General features: G+C 40.9%; 4 protein-coding genes across 7 annotated transcripts; 3 read left to right on the plus strand and 1 right to left on the minus strand.

Annotated features, from left to right (window-relative positions):
* Positions 1 to 1701: 1701 nt before the first annotated feature.
* Positions 1702 to 5477, plus strand: LOC112198105 (transcription factor bHLH49). Of its 3 annotated transcripts, none has more exons than XM_040518407.1 (10): positions 1703 to 1935; positions 2138 to 2372; positions 2532 to 3509; positions 3604 to 3822; positions 3899 to 3964; positions 4071 to 4139; positions 4247 to 4318; positions 4404 to 4604; positions 4756 to 4843; positions 4931 to 5477. In XM_040518407.1, exons 3-10 carry the CDS (start codon positions 2616 to 2618, stop codon positions 4966 to 4968), a joined length of 1647 nt encoding a protein of 548 aa, XP_040374341.1. In that variant the 5' UTR covers positions 1703 to 1935; positions 2138 to 2372; positions 2532 to 2615; the 3' UTR covers positions 4969 to 5477. The 3 variants fall into 3 exon arrangements, with proteins under 3 accessions (XP_040374342.1, XP_040374341.1, XP_040374343.1); XM_040518409.1 differs by having other exon boundaries at positions 2764 to 3509; XM_040518408.1 differs by lacking the exon at positions 4756 to 4843 and having other exon boundaries at positions 1702 to 1935.
* A 4186-nt stretch (positions 5478 to 9663) lies between these two features.
* On the plus strand, positions 9664 to 9987 carry LOC112199689 (1-aminocyclopropane-1-carboxylate oxidase homolog 1). The gene has a single exon (XM_024340666.1). The coding sequence runs from the start codon at positions 9664 to 9666 to the stop codon at positions 9985 to 9987; it is 324 nt and encodes a 107-aa protein (XP_024196434.1).
* A 4788-nt stretch (positions 9988 to 14775) lies between these two features.
* On the plus strand, positions 14776 to 18609 carry LOC112197033 (putative pentatricopeptide repeat-containing protein At1g68930). Of its 2 annotated transcripts, none has more exons than XM_024337560.2 (3): positions 14776 to 17346; positions 17629 to 17734; positions 17897 to 18609. In XM_024337560.2, exon 1 carries the CDS (start codon positions 14833 to 14835, stop codon positions 17065 to 17067), a length of 2235 nt encoding a protein of 744 aa, XP_024193328.1. In that variant the 5' UTR covers positions 14776 to 14832; the 3' UTR covers positions 17068 to 17346; positions 17629 to 17734; positions 17897 to 18609. The 2 variants fall into 2 exon arrangements, with proteins under 2 accessions (XP_024193328.1, XP_024193327.1); XM_024337559.2 differs by having other exon boundaries at positions 14776 to 17351; positions 17897 to 18608.
* LOC112197034 lies at positions 17343 to 19693 on the minus strand. Its single transcript, XM_040518070.1, has 5 exons — positions 19278 to 19693; positions 18539 to 19152; positions 18063 to 18171; positions 17663 to 17983; positions 17343 to 17577 (listed from the first exon to the last, which is right to left on the minus strand). Exons 1-5 carry the CDS (start codon positions 19428 to 19430, stop codon positions 17548 to 17550), a joined length of 1227 nt encoding a protein of 408 aa, XP_040374004.1. The 5' UTR covers positions 19431 to 19693; the 3' UTR covers positions 17343 to 17547.
* Positions 19694 to 19727: the final 34 nt, after the last annotated feature.

Below are 19727 nucleotides of genomic sequence, written 5' to 3' on the forward strand. Positions count from 1 at the left end.
CGCCAAAGACGCAGCGACACCCCCCCTCTGGGCATCGAGTACACCAAATAGGTGGGCTTGCCCTCCCCGCATAGTCTTTTCCATACACAAGGCTCGAACTTGAGACCTCTGCCTCAAGTCCCTCAACTTGCTTAAGGAGCACAGTCAACTTGCCATGGCTCTCTCATAATCTAGTTTTTTTTAGATTAACTCGTAATCTAGTTGGATAGAAATTGTTTTGAAGGAATCTAATCCCCTCTTTTCTTAATATATAGGGCGTTAGCCTCAAGCCTGCAGGTCTTATTTTCTTTGTCTTCTCCTTTGGACCATCCCTTTTACCCTATTTCACATTTCTTCACATACTTTATACATGCATAATTTCCCGTCTTCGTGTCAAGAAGATAGTTTTTCCTTCTCTTAAGACCTACTTAAGCAATCATTTTCATCTCTTAATTACCCAATTTGTCAAAGCTTGGGATTAAGTAATGCAACATATATTTTTTGAAATTATTTTATGCATCGACTGTGCAAATGACCCAACACTTATAAAATAATCTCAACTCTTGATATTTATAATTAATAATCTAATAATGTATTTAATATAATCTAACCATCCATTTATATCGGTGCAAGTACACGTCGGTGCATTGACACATGAGTGTATTCCATGCACCGTCAGTGCATTGGTACTTGTAATATGAATAGATATAATTTTTTTGATATTAAAATATATAAAGGAGTGGATTAGATGAGTGACTGTTATTTTTTTAAAGAATAAAATAACCTAAGTGTATACAATCCTCACGATTAGTTTTTGGAGTAAGTAGGTTAGGGTTTTAGAAAGCAAAGTGTGGGGGGAGATTCCATTATTCTAAAGTTTAGGTCACTGTGATTGCAAGTCCCAATGCCAACCAATAATGACATGAGAGAAAGAGAGAAAGGGACAGTCCATCAATGGTATAGGACTATAGGCCACACGGTAATAGAATACCAAGAAGTTTTGCAGAATTTTACACATTCATGGATGACCTCTTGGTGAGAGCCTTGTCAATGAAGATGAAGAGCTCATAACTGACGGGTCAACCCTCAAATTGTGAGGAGCATTCCGGTTTCCAGAAGCATGAGAATTGATGGCCATATACATTATTAGAGCATATTTTACTTTTTACTTCAGATAAAACATTAATATTTGATAATTTCAACTATACGCTACATAAATAAAGAAACTGCTAAGGGAGTGTATTCCATGCATCATCAGTGCATCAGTACTTACAATATAAATGAATGTAATTTTTTATATATTAAAATATATAAAGGAGTCCAGATGGAATAGTTTCTTAATCTATTAGTCCCACTCTCATAAAAAATAAAGTGTGAAAATGAGCTAGATTTTTGGTCTCTTGACCAAACAAACCCCATTAAAGATCTTATTAAGCTCGCCTCCCAAGGTGCAATGAAGGACAATGCAATAAGATAAAGGAAAACCCCCAAGCAAGAGTTGGCAATGTCAGTTTGCTAGCTCAACTGGAATAATTATTGGCTTAAACAACTACAATTATGCAACTTGAATTAATACAACAAGGTTAAAAAATTTCAAAGAGAGTTAAAAAAGGTAAGGGGGAGGTCTCTTTTAATATTTTACAGTAGCAGTGGCGGTGGTTAATCATCAAGAGCTCTCTTTTTTATGTAAGCGTGGGTATAAAAGCAGGACCTCTGCCGCTACTCATCTCTTTCACTCTCTCTAAAAGGAACCCATCTTCCTGGTTTCTCTCTCTCTACAACATTAAAAGCCATTGCTTTTAGTTACAGGTTGAGGTTTTCTCCTCTCTCTCTCTTTATTGGGTGTGTGACAGTGAAGTCTAGCAGAGCTGAAAAAAACAGAGCAAGAGGGAGGGGGTTTCAATAGTAAAAAGCTTGAATGGAGAGGACCAAAAGTAGACACAGAATCTGAATTGGGTATCTTTCTCTTAACCCCTTTTAGTTGTTGGGTCTCTCTCTCTCTCTCTCTCTCAATTCCAGAGCTGGGTTTTACTGCTACTCTGACTAGGGTTTTTGAATGAGGGGTGGTATTTATTACTCTGAAATCAATGTTCTTTGTTTTTAATTGACTGCCTCACCAGACTTTTTACCAGCTCCTTGTTTGAACTGTCTTTTTTAGTTTCTGTCTCGGGAGCGCTTCCCTTTATGAATCTTGGTACACTGCAACTACAAAGTTTCAGTCTTCCACTTTGGAAATGGTAGCTTCTGCTAAGTTGGTGTGATATTTCGTACTCTTTCTACTGCTACATGGCTCTCCTTTCACTGTTTTGGGGTTCTTCTGCTCATTAATTAAAGGGGATCAGCTTCAACACTAAAAGTACATCATTTCTTTACTTGCTGAAATTTCTTCTGAGGTAAATTTCTGAGATACCCTGCTTGGAATTTCTTCAGTTTTCCAGTTTAAAGTTTCAAACTTTGGGTAATTGGGGTTGAATTTGGTTGTAGAGTGTCTATCTTTGGGGTATACTAGTATAAGTTGTATGTTATCTGAGTTGAATTCTACTTTGCTCTAGGTTTTTGATCCCTATTTGACCTTATTGAGCCGCTAGGGAGTTAATAGGGGGTGTTCTAGTTTTTGGTGGTGTTGAGGGGAAGAGATGGATATGAGTGAGAAAGATAAATTTGAATTGGAGAATAGGAATGAGGAGCCTATGAATTATTCACCTTCTATGACCTATGGGTTTGGTGGCTCCAATCTCACAAATGCATCTATGGATTTGGTTCCTACTGGGAATTCTATGGCAGATAGTAAAGAGGATCTGATTGGTTCTTCTTCACAACCCTCTGCTTCAATGGTGGAGTCATTTAGCCCAGCGCTTTGGGACCACCCAACCAATGCACAAAACATGGGTTTTTGTGACATTAATGGTCAGACCAGTGCAAGCACTTCAAACACAATGGGAATTAGAAAAGGGATTCCTGCCTCTTTGAGAAGTGGGATTGATAGACCACTTGATATGTGTTGGAACCCACCAAATTCGATGTTGAAAGGGGGAATTTTCTTACCAAATGGGCCGGCAGGGATGCTACCGCAGAGCTTGTCTCAGTTTCCAGCTGATTCTGGGTTCATTGAGCGTGCTGCTAGGTTCTCGTGCTTCAATGGTGGGAATTTTAGTGATATGATGAACCCTTTTGTTGTTCCTGAATCAATGAGTCTTTATTCTAAGGGTGGGGGAATGATGCAATGGGCTGTGGCAGGCCAGGGGACTAAAGCAATGTCCAGCAATGAGCTCAATCAAGTAGGTGATGCTTCGAACGAGGTTTCTTTGCCTATTGATCATGGGGCAACTGATGGGAGCCCACTTAAGAATGAGAAGAAAAGTGAGAGTCTTGTGAAGTCTCACGATGAAGCAAAAAATGCAATGGATGGGTCTGGTAATGAGTCTGATGAAGCCGATTTCAGTGGTGGTGCGGAGGAGCCGTCTATGATGGAGGATACAGGGGTGGGACCTTCTTCTAAGGGCTCTAAGAAAAGGAAAAGGAGTGGACAGGTAAACCATCATTTTAAGCATCTTGTAAGACATGTGAGAAGTGCCTCATTTCTTTTATTTCTTCTATATTAACGTCATGTATCTTTGATGGCAGGCTAATGAACTTGATCAAACCAAAATAGCTGCACATCAATCCGTTGAATCAACAAAGGATGATACTGAAATGGTACAGAAGGGAGCTTCAACTACCAACAAGACTACTGGAAGACTTGTCAAACAAGGGTCTCAGACGTCTGATCCACCAAAAGAAGAATATATTCATGTTAGGGCTCGAAGAGGCCAAGCAACAAATAGCCATAGTCTTGCAGAAAGAGTAAGGTTTTAAGTGGAAACATTAAATAAACATTATATGGGTGTTGGAGTTGGAGTTGATTGATTTTTGCAAACAGGTCAGAAGGGAGAAGATCAGTGAGAGGATGAAGTTTCTTCAAGATCTTGTACCTGGATGTAGCAAGGTTGTTTTTGTTAAACTTAAGAGTTCAAAAATGAAATTACACTGATTTCACCTGAAAGCTGTCTAGTTCTATTGATGACAATCAAATGGTTTTTGTCAATTTGTAGGTAACTGGGAAGGCAGTGATGCTGGACGAAATCATTAATTATGTACAGTCATTGCAACGGCAGGTTGAGGTATGGAAGTGATCTACTTTTCTTCATGTGTATCTAGTGTGGTCTTCCTGTATCTTCGACTGGGGCACCCCATATTTGATTTTAACAGTGACCTATCCTTTCTGTAGTTTTTGTCAATGAAACTTGCAACAGTGAATCCACGATTGGATTTAAACATTGAAAGCCTCCTGGAAAAAGATGTAAGTGTTTGCCTATGTATATCTTTCAATTCTTCCTCAGTAGCCTCGTCTGATTCACCCTTACACATTCTACATCTCGCGACAGATCCTTCAGTCACGAGTTGGACCTTCATCTTCGATGGGATTTTCTCCGGATATGCATATTGCCTATCCTCCACTTCATCCATCTCAGTCGGGACTTATTCAAGCAGGCCTTCCTGGGATGGGGAGCTCTTCTGATTTGCTTCGAAGGGCCATGGGTTCCCAAATGGCACCTATGACTGGAGGATTCAAGGAGCCTTCCCAGGTAGATTTCAAATGATGGCTAGAATGTGTTACATGAATTTCTTACCCAACTCATGAATACCCATACACCATATACACATGATTTTCTTTGCCTCTGCTTTTAGAGTCTAAAACGTTATGACTGAACTTTCATAATATATTTTTTGCTACAGCTATCAAATGTGTGGGAGGATGAGCTCCAGAATGTTTTCCAAATGAGCTATGGAACTGGAACTCCCTCCAATAGCCAAGATGTCGATGGTATTGTGACATTTGTATGACATACGAGCATTTTCCCTTCGATATCTCTGAAAGTTTCTTGACCCAAGTTTGGTGCTAAATTTGCAGGATCTGGGACACCAGGCCATATGAAAGTTGAACTTTGACTATATGATTTCTACTTGACACAACACTCATACGGCCCGCATATATGCACATTACTACCTTGATGAAATAACAATCATCATGATATTCCTTCGTCGTATCACCAAGGATGATTAAGATACCCTCTCAACATTTACCGCAGGCTCTACCAGTTAAATTTGACGCCTCTGGCTTGGAGAATTCTGAGAAATGTAATGCAGAAGCAGATGACATGCTGAACAATGCTTCCTATGCGGAGAGGTGAAATTTTTTGATCGATGGAGCGGTATTGTTGCTCTCTGGTTCAATTGACTTTTGTGGATCAATGATGTATAGAGATTGAGAGACTAATGGGGTCCTTGTTTCCAAGAATCTTGGTGATGCTTTTGTTCAGTTTAGAATTTAGAGTAAGAAGCTGTTTGCGTCGATTAATTATGTATCACCAAATGTAATATAATCTTCTCTTGTCAGCAAGTGTGCTTTTGGGTCTTGCCCCTAATTATGATCAAAGTGAGGTTGTACACTTCTTCCACACCCGTTATCACTGCTAATAAATAATCATGTTTCACAGACCTAGGTTAGCGTCTGATAATTTCACCACAACTACCTAAGATTTGGCAAAGATTCCGTTTTGTATAGAGGTACATAATTCATCATTCCCATCTGTATTTGTGAACCTCCAAGGCTCCAATCCATCTGCGACGCTAATATTGTCAACCATGTTGAAGGATATTCGATTATGTATGTCTTATTAAACTAGGATTACCTTTCATTGTTGTAATAGGAGAAGATTATTTTAAATTCTTAGTCTTAATTATACATAATATTAAGGAGATCGCCTGATCTCCTGTTTCATCATTAGCTAAGTAACAGTACCGGCTCGGCTTGAGCTGGTTATGAAATTACTGTTTTATCCCTACTTCCTTAGTTTTTAGGGGAAATGATCAGTTACCCAATTTCAACAACAAAATTGCCCACTTGCTCCGCTAACAATTTTTTAACCTCATTTACCCAAAACACTTTAAGGGATTATTTCCCTATTACCCAATTAATTCTTTTTATTTATTTTTGGGACTTTTTTGCCCTCTCCTTCTTTCTCACTTAGAGAGAGAAGTCATCCTCCACCTTGCTATGCTCCGGTGACTAGTGGCCGGCCGCGGTCTCCGGCGACCGGTGACCGGAGTCCGGCGTCCAGTGACCAGAATCCGACAACAGTCGCCGGAATCAGAAATCTGACTGCCGGACTGGTGACCGGATTCCGGCGTCTGATTTTATTAACCCCCAATAATCATATTATTGCCCTCCAATAATCATATTATTGCTCCCCAATACACTTGTTATTGGGGATCAATAATTAGTGAAAAATGAAGATGTTTTGAATTTTGAAAGATTTCGAAGGTTTATCCAAATAAATAATCTTATTATTGCCCCCAATAATCTTATTATTGTCTCAATAAACATTTTATTGACTCTCAGTAATCTTATTATTGCTTTCCAATAATCTTATTATTGCCAACTAAATCATAATAAAAAAAGCAATCACTACTGGAAAAATAAATTTTGACCACCCATGAAATGTTGTGGGTAGCAAAAAAAAAAAAAAAAAAAAAATAGAAACTGATTTGGGCACCCAGTAAAGCTCTGGGCACCCAATCACCATCTTCGGCGGCACCGTGGCTTCGTCTCCGGCTTCTGAAGGCTATATGTTGGTCGACGTTCGGGTCTAGACGATGAGTCGATGTTCATATAAGCCGTCGATCGCTCTTGGAGGCTGAAGAAGCTCCAGCACCGGCTCTGATCGCTGCAATTTCAGGTCAGCCACATCGGGCGTTCGGCTCCGATCGCTGCAATTTCGGATCTGCTAAGGAACGGCAAAGCCTCCATGGATGGACGCCGCCATCCAGTCCCCAACGCCATCCAATCCCTAACGCCTAGCTCCTGACGAACCGCTGTCCAATCCTGGTCCGACGAAGACTGCAGTGAACTCGGCGTCTTCGAGTCGACGGAGGTGGTGGTCAGTTGCTCAGTTGACGTGACAGGGGGGAGAGAGAGAGAGAGAGAGAAGACTGTGGTGAACTCGGCATCTTCGAGTCGACGGAGGTGGTGGTCACTTTGCTCAGTTGACGTGACGGGGGGGGGGAGAGAGAGAGAGAGAGAGAGAGAGAGAGAGAGTCTGATAGGAGGTCTGATAGAAGGTGATAGAGAAGTTTGTAATTTATTAATTAGACTGGGGGTAAAAATGTCACTTGTGCTTAAATTGGGTAAATGGGGTTAAAAACTCTTGGTGGAGTAAGTGGGCAATGTTTATGCTGAAATTGGGTAAGTGGTCACGTCCCCTAGTTTTTAGTTTAATTTATTTTTGGGAAAAATGCACAGACAGTGTCTAGACACTTCGAGGACTGTCAAATTGATATATGAACTTTAAAACATATCAATGTGATACCTGGACTTATATTTTCTTATCAACGTAGTACCTACGTCAACTTTCCGTCATAAAACCGTCAATTTTGACCACGTGTGAGTCACGTGAGGCCGAAAATGAGGGCAAAAAAGACTTTTCACCCCATCATCCTAAATGGATTATCAAAATTGAAATTAAAAACTAAATAAATTATTATATTGAAAATAAAAGTTGAATGAAATTTTTTGCTTTGTTCTATTAACCCGAAACTCCATCTCCAAATCCCGACCTCTGTGAATCAGGTGGTGTCTTCTGGATTTTAGATGAGATTAGAAGCAGTCTTCTGCTTCTTTTTGCACGACCTCATGAAGTCTTCCTCGTCGTTCATCGGAGGTAAAGATCAAGGTGGCGCGTGACTCCACGGTAGTGGCGGCTTTGAGGAAGGCATCTTTGATTGAATCCGGCGGGAGTGCGCAGTCTTCGAGGAGGGGAGGGAGGATGTGGTGCAGTAATCCGGCAGATCAAGATCCCAAATTCATCGGATTTTAGGAGATTAACCTGCCTTGAAGCATCAAATAAAGATCGTTGCTGCACTTGGGCTTCGAAAGCAATCTCTCCAAAAATTTTCACAACAAACAAAAACAAAAACATATCGAGTCCATAATGAAGCCTCTTGCTTCGAATTCATCCCTGCCGCCGCCAACGACTTAGCCGCCACCACTCTCGTTCTTTCCTCCAACCCCCCGTATACACCATTGATTGGAAACTCAGATCACAGCTCCAATCCTACCTCGCCCATCCTTTCCGTCATTGCTGACATGCCACACCACTCCACACCACCTGCACCTACAACTTCATCAGTCTCTCCGACAACTTCGGCCTCTAGCCCAAATTCGATACCGGAAAATAAAGCTTTCAATTTCCCAAACACCAGGCCCAATTCAATTTCAAAGAAACAAGCTTTCAAAGTCCTCGTTTAATCTCCTCTCCTCTCTATTAGGGTTTTCAGAAACTGATTAGTCTTTAATGGAGCTGATTTAGGCTCTAATTCTCCTCCTTTTCTTCAATCCTCACTAAATTCTGTATTGGGTTTTGATTTTCACAAAAGATAATGGAAAAGATAGCCACGGATTTACAAGGCAGTGTGGTCAATTTGAATGCAAGCTCTCGATCAGAGGAATAGCAATTGCAGGCGCCAGAGAATTGAGAGTGAAGTCGGAGGCCGATCGATTTTGGCCTTCTGGGTAACTGATGATGAATGAGAGAGGAGAAGAATTTTTTTTTTAATTCTTCATTTATTTCTCTCTCTTATTTATAAAACTATTTAAATTAATTATTTTATTCATATTAAATCATAAATCAGATAATTTTTTTTTGAGGGGCACATCAATAATTTTGCCCTCATTTTCGGCCTCACGTGACTCACATGTGGTCAACTTGACGGTTCTGTGACGGAAAGTTGACGTAGGTACTACGTTGACAAGAAAATATAAGTCCAGGTATCACATTGATACGTTTTAAAGTTCAGGTATCACTTTGACAGTCCTCAAAGTTTCCAAACACTGTCTGTGCATTTTTCCCTTTATTTTTTAGATTGATTATGGTTAGAACAGTTTCTCTTTTTTATTTTGTCTTCTTACCTCCCAAGTGGTTCTAGTTGTCTTGAATTGAGTGACTAGATTAGAGTTTGAATCGAAGCGTTTTTATTTATTTTATTTTGTCTTCTTACCTCCCAAGTGGTTCTAGTTGTCTTGAATTGAGTGATTAGGTTAGATTAAGTATTTTTTTCACTTAACCACTGCAAGTGGCCTAGTGGTTCTTGCCTAGTTGGGTGTGCTCCCCAACCTAGGTTCGAACCCCCGAAGCTGTCAAATTGGCCAGGCACTGTGCTGCAATGCACAGTTGGAGCATTTCACATGCGCCGAAGGGGTTTATCTTGGGCCTAGGAAGCCTTTGGGTTCCCCTTGACAAAGTAAAAAAAAAAAAAAAAAGTATTTTTTCACTTGTAGCTTTGCATAGCCCTTCATTAATCATTACCCCGCAAGGCAATTTACTAATGCCTTCTGTATAATAATCTCGTTGACATCTATTGAGAACTTGCAAAGCAGAAGAAAAATGGTGGCCACCTGTGACCGTATAAGTGAGTTAAAAGCGTTTGAAGATACAAAAGCCGGTGTGAAAGGACTGGTGGATGCAGGCATCACAAGAATCCCGCGCATTTTCCACTCTAGATCACAACCAAGTGTTGATAAGAGGAAGGGAAGTGACGGTGACACCAAGTTGAGTATTCCGATCATCGATCTTCAACGCATAATCCATGCATGCAGACTCAGCTTTACGAGCTGAGGTCATAGAGAAAATTCGACATGCGTGTGAGAAATGGGGTTTCTTTCAGGTAGTGAATCATGGAATTCCTGTAAATGTTTTGGATGGGGTGATTCGAGGAATGCGAGAGTTTAATGAGCAGGATGGTGAGCTGAAGAAAGAGTTGTATACAAGGACTCCCGGGAAGAAAGTGTATTATCTGTCTAATCATGATTGTACCAGGCTTCATCAGCTGACTGGAGAGACACACTTGCCTGTTCTCTGGTTCCTAATCCACCCAAACCGGCCAGAAGAATTACAGTCAGTATGCAGGTAATTAAGGCTTCATCTACATATAGCTCTAGCCTTGACATGAGCAATTGTTCTTACATATATATGCCAGATATCATGTTATATATATGCTGTTAGACGGTTAATTGTAAGAACCACACATCTAGTTATGTTTGCACTTAGAATTGTAGTTTTTCTCTCCGATCTGTTTCATTCCTCCATCGTTGTTTTCAGCAACTTCTCTCTTATGCCTTCCGCCGTGGTTCTTGTCTAATACAAGTTCTTTGTTAGTACTGCTGATTCAAAGTAACCATTTGTGTAGTAATCAGGACAAATAATTAGAGTTCGAGTATTGAATTACGACATGAATCAAAGTACTTGAACTTTGATAAGTTGTAGTTTCCAAGTCACCAAGCTTTAGAGGCAGACTCTCTCAAAGAAAGTAGAAACCAATGCTGGAACCTTGCTAAATTAAAAGTAGCCTCATGAAACCTGATTTTGTTTCTCTCTGTCCATATGCACCATACAGCATTACAGAAAGCAAAACTCCATAGAAGTTTTGAAGAGCTAGCCATCCCATTTAGAAAGTCTAGAGAGAGAAGATCAACAAGGGAAGTACCTGGCAGAATCCTCTTGCTGAAGAAAGAAGCAAGCCAACTCCAGAAATCATGGATTAAATAGCACTCAAAGAAAAGATGATTTAGAGACTCACCTTGTCTTCGGCAAATAGAGCACTGAGAACAAAGAGAGATTCCCCTTCTTACTAATAAATCATCAGTTAAAATCCTCTTGTTTAAGACCTTCCAAGTCACCAAGCTTTTGCGGGGCTGCAAAGCCTTATTCCAAACCAATTTGCACCAATTTACTGAAGGCCTAGGTGGCGAGAGAAAAATGAAAGCATCCTTTATTGTTAAAACTCCAGCTGCGTTCGATGGCCAAATGACTTGGTCCCCCACGCTTTCCAGAGGCAACACCACCTTAGAAATTCTTGAAGCAAGATCTGGAAAGAAGAAAGAAAAAATAGGAGGAATTGTCCACTGCTTATTCTTAATAAAGTCCCTAACCCTGGCTGGCATAAGGGACTGCACCACTGGTGTGATCTGATGAATGGAAGAAATTGGAGCACCCAACCAATTATCTGAACTAAAAGAGATTCTGCTACCATCTCCCACCAACCACTGAAGATTAGCATAGAATGAGCCCCATAATTTTTTAAGACCAGGCCACACAGAGGATCTTTGATAATACCGTATAGGGAGCAAGTCATGAGAAAAGAAACGCTCTCTCAGGAAGTCTGCTGAAGAGGAAGAGCTATTGACTGTGCTCCAACAAATCTTTAGAAGCAACGCACGGTTGAAATTAAATAAATTCTTTAAACCCAAACCTCCTTGCTCAAGCGGAAGACAACATGTATCCCAAGCAATAAGTGCTGAGCCTTTCTTTAGAGGATCACCAGCCCAGAAAAAATTTCGTGTCCATTGCTGCACCTTCAAAACAAGAGACCGAGGCCAAGCATATACTTGGAAGCTATGTAAGAGCTGACTGTGAATAACATAAGAGATTAATTGAAGCCTGGCAGCCTGTGAGAGTTGCTTACCCTTCCAAGTGGAGAGCTTACATCTTACTTTGTCTGCAATGGCTCTAAAGTAGAAAGGTTTCGGACACCCTTTAAAGATAGGGACACAGAGATAAGTGAAGGGCAATGAACCTTCCCTAATACCCAAAACATGATGGATGTAAACTTTCCGCCGCTAAGCATATTTGCCCAAAAAAACTAATGATTTATTCTTGTTCACAACCTGACCCGAATTAATTGCATATTCATCCAAGAATTTCATAATAGCACGAAGACCACGGGGGTTGCTTTGCATAAATACCATTACATCATCAGCAAAAAGAACATGAGAAGGAGGTTTTTGACACATTCAGATGTAAGAATAATAGGATCCACTATTGAACGACCCTTAATAAAGCCACTTTGATTGGTGGAAACAATTCTGGAAGCAACCAAACCCAGTCTGTCAGCCAATATTTTTGTGATCACTTTAAAACTAAAATTCGCTAGAGCAATGGGACGAAAATTTGAGATACTATCAGCCTCCTCCTTCTTAGGTACCAGAATGATTAAGCTGGAGTTGAAATGCGGGAGAATAAAGCCATTGTCAAAAAAACTATTGACCGCGCAATTACATCCAAAGCTACCACCTCCCAGCACTCGTGGAAGAAAATACCCCCAAACCCATCGGGACCCGGCGCACTGGAACCATCTAAATTCAACACTGCCCCATGAATCTCCTCTACTGATGGCTTAGCTGTAAGACACAAATTCTCTGCCTCAGTTACTAGAGCTGGAATTGTTTGCGCCACTAACCCTATGTCAATGACATTCGAGTCACTTTTAAATAAGGCCTTGAAATGATCCACCACGTGAGATGCAATCTGATCCTGACCATGAAGTATTTGTGAATCAACTTTAATCGATGCCATAGATTTATGAACTCGACGAATCTTCACCATATTATGCAAGAAAGTAGTATTGCAATCCCCTTCAATTAGCCAACGAACACGCGCTTTGCTTCTCAAGAAAGATTCTTGCATTGACAAATCTGTTTGGTAATTCAAAGTTGCCATGTCTTCACGTCTGAGTCTAGCCTTTGATGGCCCCAAATCTGAAATCTCTTGCTGTACACTGTCTAGCATTGTTCTAGAGGCTTTAACTCGTAGATTAATGTCACCAAAAGAATTGATATTCCAAACCTTCAGCATAGCTTTCAGAGCTCTCAGTTTAGAAGCTAGAATATACATTGGACAACCATAAACTGCCTAATTAGTCCAAAAGTCTCTCACCATTGCAAGGAAACCTAAATGCTTCAACCACATACCTTGAAAACGGAAAGGGCTATGAGGAACAAAAGCCAATCGAGAACAAGAAACCATGATGGGATGATGATCAGAAGAAGCCTTTGTTAGCGTACGACACTCAAATGTTGCCCACGCTTCGAACCAGTCCGCGTTAACCAAAGCTCTGTCAAGCCTAACATCAGTTCTACCATTTGACCAAGTATAGAAAACTCCTTTAGTGTCAATATTCAACATGCCACAAGAAGTGCACATTTGTTGGAAATCCCGACAAGCAATTGCATTAGGAACTCTCCCTCCCCGTTTTTCATATGCACCAAGAACACAATTAAAGTCACCAAGCATTAACCAAGGCCCCTGAATTCCCATTTGAAGAATATCAGATAAATCCTGCCAAAGCTTATGGCGACCCTGAATGGTAGTTCTGGCATAGACTGCTTTAATGGTACATTGTATACCGTCTAGAGAACAAGATACCGTTATTTGCTGGTCAGTTGCAGAGAGCAGAACAGGCCTAACATCAATTGGACACAATAACCAAAGATTGGGAGCTTGTGACCCCCGATCATTATTAGCACATAATTTAAGATTTAATGATTTCCAGAGAGAGCTGGGAAGTACTTCAGGGACCACAAAGGGTTCCGAAACAAAAACTAAGAAAGGCTTGTGTATACGTACCAAATTTTTTAATGCCCGCTGTGTGTCTTCGCTTGCAAAGCCCCTGGCATTCCAGAATATAACATTCATTGATAAAGCTTTTGTTTTGCCCCCTTGTAGAGAGCACACACTGACTGATTTTTACGTGCTGCTACCTTAGGCTTCAAAGTTGCAGCTTGCTTAAGCAACTTTTTATTTTTCTTGGAGACTACTGGAGTGAACTCTCCTTCCTCCAAGTCTACCATGTTAACCCCAGCAGAACTCACTTCATCTGATGGAATAATCTCTTGTTCTTTTCCCAACAAAGGTTTCCGAAAACCTGGAGGCACACTAAGTGAGGAGGAAGCCTGAGCTTCGTCCACTTGCTGCATTGGTCTAACCTTTGTTTGTGTCTACATGGGTGCTGTAGACGGCATGGTTTCCAGTCCAATGTGTTCTGGGATATGGGCAAAGGGACAATGGTCAGATGGTTGGATTGCAACCGTCATGGAGGTATCGATGAGCACTGGCTTCGGTACTGGTACTACCACCTGCATTGGAGCCGACTCTGGAACAGCAGCATCGTCAGGCCTTGCTGTCATCACATGCACTGGTGACTGGTCCGAGCATTGCATTGCTGCCGCAGGCACAGTAGCTTGGGCTAAGACCTGCCTTCTATGGGAACGCTGCTTACGGTGCTTATGCTCAGAACGTACCACAGAGCGTCCTCGCTCATTTGGGACACTGGGATCAGCCTCCACATTCACTGCAGCACGACAAGAAGTAGCAACATGGCCAACAATCCCACATTTAATGCAAATCACCGGCACAGATTCGAATTCAACACCAATGACTACCACTTCACCATTAGCCCTAGTGATTCGAAGTTTATCCGGAGGAGGTTGTGAAAAGTCCACATCCACAAGAATTCTGGCGTACAAACCAATAGTACGGTTCTTTGTACGTTGTGGAACACTAGAATATCTATATTCATCCAGTAAATTTTGAAAACATGTTTTCTCTTTGCATAAATTTGTACTAGATGGCTTAATAATTATTTTTGCGAAAATTAAATTTGGCTTATTTCGCTTAACACACTAGAAATTTTCCCTTGCCGCAAGAAGGAGAAGAACGTCCCCTACAAATCATTTGATTTACCATTTTTGTTATTGTTGTTTCACGAATATATGTTACTATGAAGTAAGAACTATAGCTCATATTGTTTCATGAAAAACTATGAACTCTAGTTTTTGGTTTTGAGAGATATTAAAAAACACCTTAATCTTACTAATAAAAGGGTACGCAAGACGTCACGTGTAATCTTTGGTTTTTACATATACTAAAAAAAAAAAAATTATAGTTTTGTTGTTCCCTCTCTGCTCGCCTTTGCCGCCAAATGTCTGGCTCCTCAAACCACTACTGTAACCTCCTCAAGCTCTGCTGCCAATCCGCCGCAAACCACCCACAAGCAAAGAAAATCCACTCCCACATTATCAGAACCTTGCCGAACCCCGAGACCTTCCTCCTCAACAATCTCATTACCGCCTACGGCAAGCTCGGCAACTTATCATACGCCCGCCATGTGTTCGATCAAATGCCTCACCCAACTCTTTTCTCATGGAACTCCATTCTCTCCGTCTATTCCAAATCCCGCCGCGTTCCCGAGATGCAAGACGTCTTTCATCGGATGCCGAGCCGTGATGGCGTGTCTTGGTGTTCGTATATTGCTGGGTATGCCGGGTGTGGCTTGGTTGCCGAGGCCGTGAGGGTCTATGGTTTGATGTTGAGGGACGGAGCTGGTAATTTGACCCGGATTACGTTTTCCACACTGCTTGTGCTGACTTCGAATCGGGGGTGTGAGAAGCTGGGGAGACAGTTTCATGGGCATATAGTGAAGTTTGGCTTTGAGTCGTATGTGTTTGTTGGGAGTCCTTTGATTGATATGTACTCGAAAGCGGGGTTTCTTCTTGATGCCAAGCGGGTTTTTGAGTTGATGCCGGAGAGGAATGTGGTTATGTATAATACACTTATTACTGGGCTTTTGAGGTGTGGATTGATCGGAGATGCTGAGTGTTTGTTTGGTCACATGCCTGAAAAAGACTCCATTTCGTGGACCACAATGATTACCGGACTCACGAGAAATGGTGCAGGCAGAAAAGCACTTGATAAGTTTAGAGAGATGAGGTCCGAAGGTTTGGGGATGGATCAATATACGTTTGGTAGCGCATTGACTGCGTGTGGGGGACTGCTGGCTCTGCAGGAGGGCAAGCAAGTTCATGCTTATATTGTTAGGACTGATTTTATGGATAATATCTTCGTCAGTAGCGCTCTTGTTGACTTGTATTGTAAGTGTGGAAGCATAAAAGCTGCAGAGACAGTTTTCAGGAGAATGAGCTGCAAGAATGTAGTATCGTGGACTGCCTTGCTTGTTGGTTATGGCCAGAATGGGTACAGTGAAGAAGCTGTTAGAGTTTTTTGTGATATGCAGAGAAGTGGGGTTGAACCAGATGAATATACCCTGGGAAGCTTAATTAGCTCGTGTGCTAACTTAGCAAGCTTAGAAGAAGGTGCCCAGTTCCATGGTCAAGCTCTAGTTTCAGGCCTGATTTCTTTCACTACAGTTTCAAATGCACTCGTTACCTTATATGGTAAGTGTGGAAGTATCGAAGACTCCCATATACTGTTTGATGAGATGAACATCCGGGATGAAGTCTCCTGGTCAGCATTGGTTTCAGGGTATGCCCGGTTTGGAAAAGCCAATGAGACAATTGCTTTGTTTGAGAGGATGTTGGCCCAGGGGTTAAAACCTGATGGAGTTACTTTCATAGGGGTTCTTTCAGCCTGTAGTAGAGCAGGACTAGTGGAGAGAGGACATCAGTATTTTGAATCAATGACTAAAGTACATGGAATTACACCGATTCTTGATCACTACACTTGCATCATTGACCTGCTCAGCCGAGCAGGAAGATTAGAAGAAGCAAGAAGCTTCATTAATAAGATGCCTATGCGTCCTGATGCAATTGGTTGGGCCACCTTGCTAAGCTCATGTAGATTTCGCTCTAATATGGAGATTGGAAAATGGGCAGCTAAGTCTCTTCGAGAAATAGATCCCCAGAATCCTGCAAGCTATATCTTGCTCTCAAGCATATATGCTGCTAAAGGGAAGTGGGATGAAGTGTCTAAATTGAGGACAGGAATGAGAGATAAGGGGATCAGAAAGGAACCAGGATGCAGTTGGATTAAATATAAGAGCAGAGTACACATCTTTTCAGCAGATGACCAGTCAAGTCCATTTTCAGATCAGATATACGCTGAGCTGGAGAAACTATATTCTAAAATGATAGAAGAAGGATATGAGCCAGATGTGAGTTCAGTTCTCCATGATGTTGACGAATCACAAAAGATGAAGATGCTTAATTACCACAGTGAGAGGCTTGCAATTGCCTTTGGATTGATATTTATTCCTTCTGGCCTTCCTATTCGAGTTGTTAAAAACCTTAGAGTATGTGGGGACTGCCACAATGCCACTAAATATATTTCCAAGATCACCAAGAGAGAGATACTTGTAAGAGATGCTGTCCGCTACCACTTATTTAAAGACGGAACTTGTTCATGTGGAGATTTTTGGTGATGAGGTTCTGATAGTGTCAAAGGCTGTTGGAGAGGACTGTAAAACCATATGATTTGTGCCCAGATACACAGTTTCATTGGGAAGTCTGGGATCAGGTGCTCATAGTTTAACTGGGGAAAAGGTGATAGAGTTTTATTGGTGACTCATTGGATACATTTTGGTGGACTACAATGTCACGCTGTGCCGCACTGGGTTATACATTTCACTATGTGGCTAATTGCTTATAGATTGTGAGATAACTGATCATGTGGATTATTCCTTGAATAGGCTACACAGATTGTACGGTATTCCTTTCTTTTAAAATGAATTGCATGGCAATAAATTCATGTTTATACATGCATACAAAATAGTACAAGCAATATATGTGAAAAACGAATTATAAAAAATAGTACTTTGCCTATCCTGGAATCACAATGTGTACATGTTTTTATTTATTTTGAATCTGAAATATGCACGATACTACACTCATTCAAACTGCAATTATCTTTTAATGGACTCCTCTTGACTTTCCTGCATTCAGTTTAAAATGAGTTGTTAAATATAAAATTATTTCTCATGCAGACTGAAGATGATTGGAATGGCCAACAAGAATTACCTGCAACTGAGTACAGATGTCAAGGACTTCAGCTACTGGTGCCCAATCACCAAAATTCCTCTCAATAAACTGGTACGCAATGCCACTTTTTCCACTGCCAACTATAAAGAGCCCTCCCTTTATTTCACCTTCTCCTTTGAAGTTTTGCTGTATTCCCATTGCTTTTGCCCGCTTGTAATTTGCTATAGCTCTGGGGTTGAACAAAAAACCTGAGAGAAATTTTTCCTTCAACAGTTTCCCCCCACCAAGTGCTTTGAAGAATTCCATTCCGCGATCATATATTACAGCACCGCCCCAATATCTAGGCCAGAATTCTCTTACCTGGAGCATTAAAATTATACAGCAACCATAAGTTGGTGATAAAGAGCCAGAAATTGCAGGTTTGCAGTACAGTAAATACCTCTGATTCCTTATACTCATGAAGAACTGCAAATAGCTGAACTCCTAGTGCATCAAATAGTGGTTTTTTGGCATATAGCTGGTGAGCTTCAGCTCGACACATGATGCACCTGTTTCAAGTTCAGTATGAGAACAGAAGAAAGTTAATTATTTACAAGACAGATGCTGATTCTTAGTGGATATAGAGATATCATACAGACTCTGATCCTGCCTATACTACTTGTCTGTTATATTTATGTCTTTTGAACTATAAAGACATGGTTATCATCTCCTCAATATATTCAGATGATTTGCTCTTTATTGTTAATTTATGGATCTGTCTTTATTTACTTAAGTACATTCTTGTGAAAGCATTGATCAGTGATAGCTCCTACTTGTCTGAATTCAGACGGTAAACTTAGCACTTCATATATAAAATAGACAAAAGAAGGCTGTAATTGTAAGCAAAGCCTTGTCAAAAGCAGAGTATATACTTACCCTGGACGCCGGATGCAGAGTAGCACAGCTGGTTTGTTTCGCCATAGTTCTGCAGCCTTCATTGGAGGAGTTTTGGTTTTCACCAAATGCTCCATTCCAATTTTATACTCCGGAGTTAGCTTCTGAACTGAGATGCTTTCGATAGCAGAGTATGGAGCAATTTTGTCAGTTACAGCAGGAGGTTGTACGCAGCCACATGCTCTAGGCTCAGCTGGCTCCATGGCAACTATCCCTTTGAAGATGTATCCATCCTTAATTTTAAAACTCGCCAGCGATTGTTCAAGAGTTTTCTCAGTGATTGAAGTAGTTCTTGATGGGACCTTTTGAGAGTTTACAGATTGAAAACTCTTGTAGATGCTATTATTCTTCGGAATTGTACTAATTCTTTTTGTTGCAGGGGAAGGATCAGCTTTTGGTTCATCTACACATGCACTGGATGGACCGGTTCTGTCCATGAAACGAGCAATATGGCCTCGCTTCATACCAAACTGGGAAGAAAGATCTACAGCGCCTATGGTAAGGATCTCAGCCATACCTTTCCCACTGGACTCAAGAGCATCTCCATATTGCATCAAAGCACGCTCGTGCAGGTATGACCTGATTTCCAGTGCATCCTGAGTAAACAACAGAAATGAAACCACATAAGGAGAGACAAACTGAACTATGACTTTTGAATTCTTACTATGAATTTAGTTCCAGCAGATGACAGGATGAAAACATGGGTCTGTAAATAACCAACCTTCTGTTGTTGTGTCATGTTTATTGCATCCATATCCTCCAAATTCATGATCTTCAAGGTTGGCACATCATCCCAACCTTCTTCTAACAGCTTTGGAATTAGTCCTTTCAGAACTCCATTCCCAACAAATTCCTCTATCGAAAAAGAAGCCATTCTCCAGAGTCCAGAGAAAGCAGAGTGTGGTCAAAATGAATCAATTCTTACTGGAACGGTCTGGGATATATTGAGATAAACTGTATTGGTGTTTAGGCTGAACTACTCAATACATATAATGGTTGGAAATATTTGATGTTTGAAACAATAAGCATCCCATGCCGGCCATATTAGTGATGTAATAGTTTAGTTTAATATTTACAGTTGTTTCTTTGAGAATGGTTCAGTTTCTGGACGAATATAAAATTTGTCTCAGGTTTTTCAATATTGCCGGCCAAAACTTGCCCCATTGTGTTA

This window comes from Rosa chinensis, chromosome 4 (assembly GCF_002994745.2).
Source record: "Rosa chinensis cultivar Old Blush chromosome 4, RchiOBHm-V2, whole genome shotgun sequence".
Classification (NCBI taxonomy): domain Eukaryota; kingdom Viridiplantae; phylum Streptophyta; class Magnoliopsida; order Rosales; family Rosaceae; genus Rosa; species Rosa chinensis.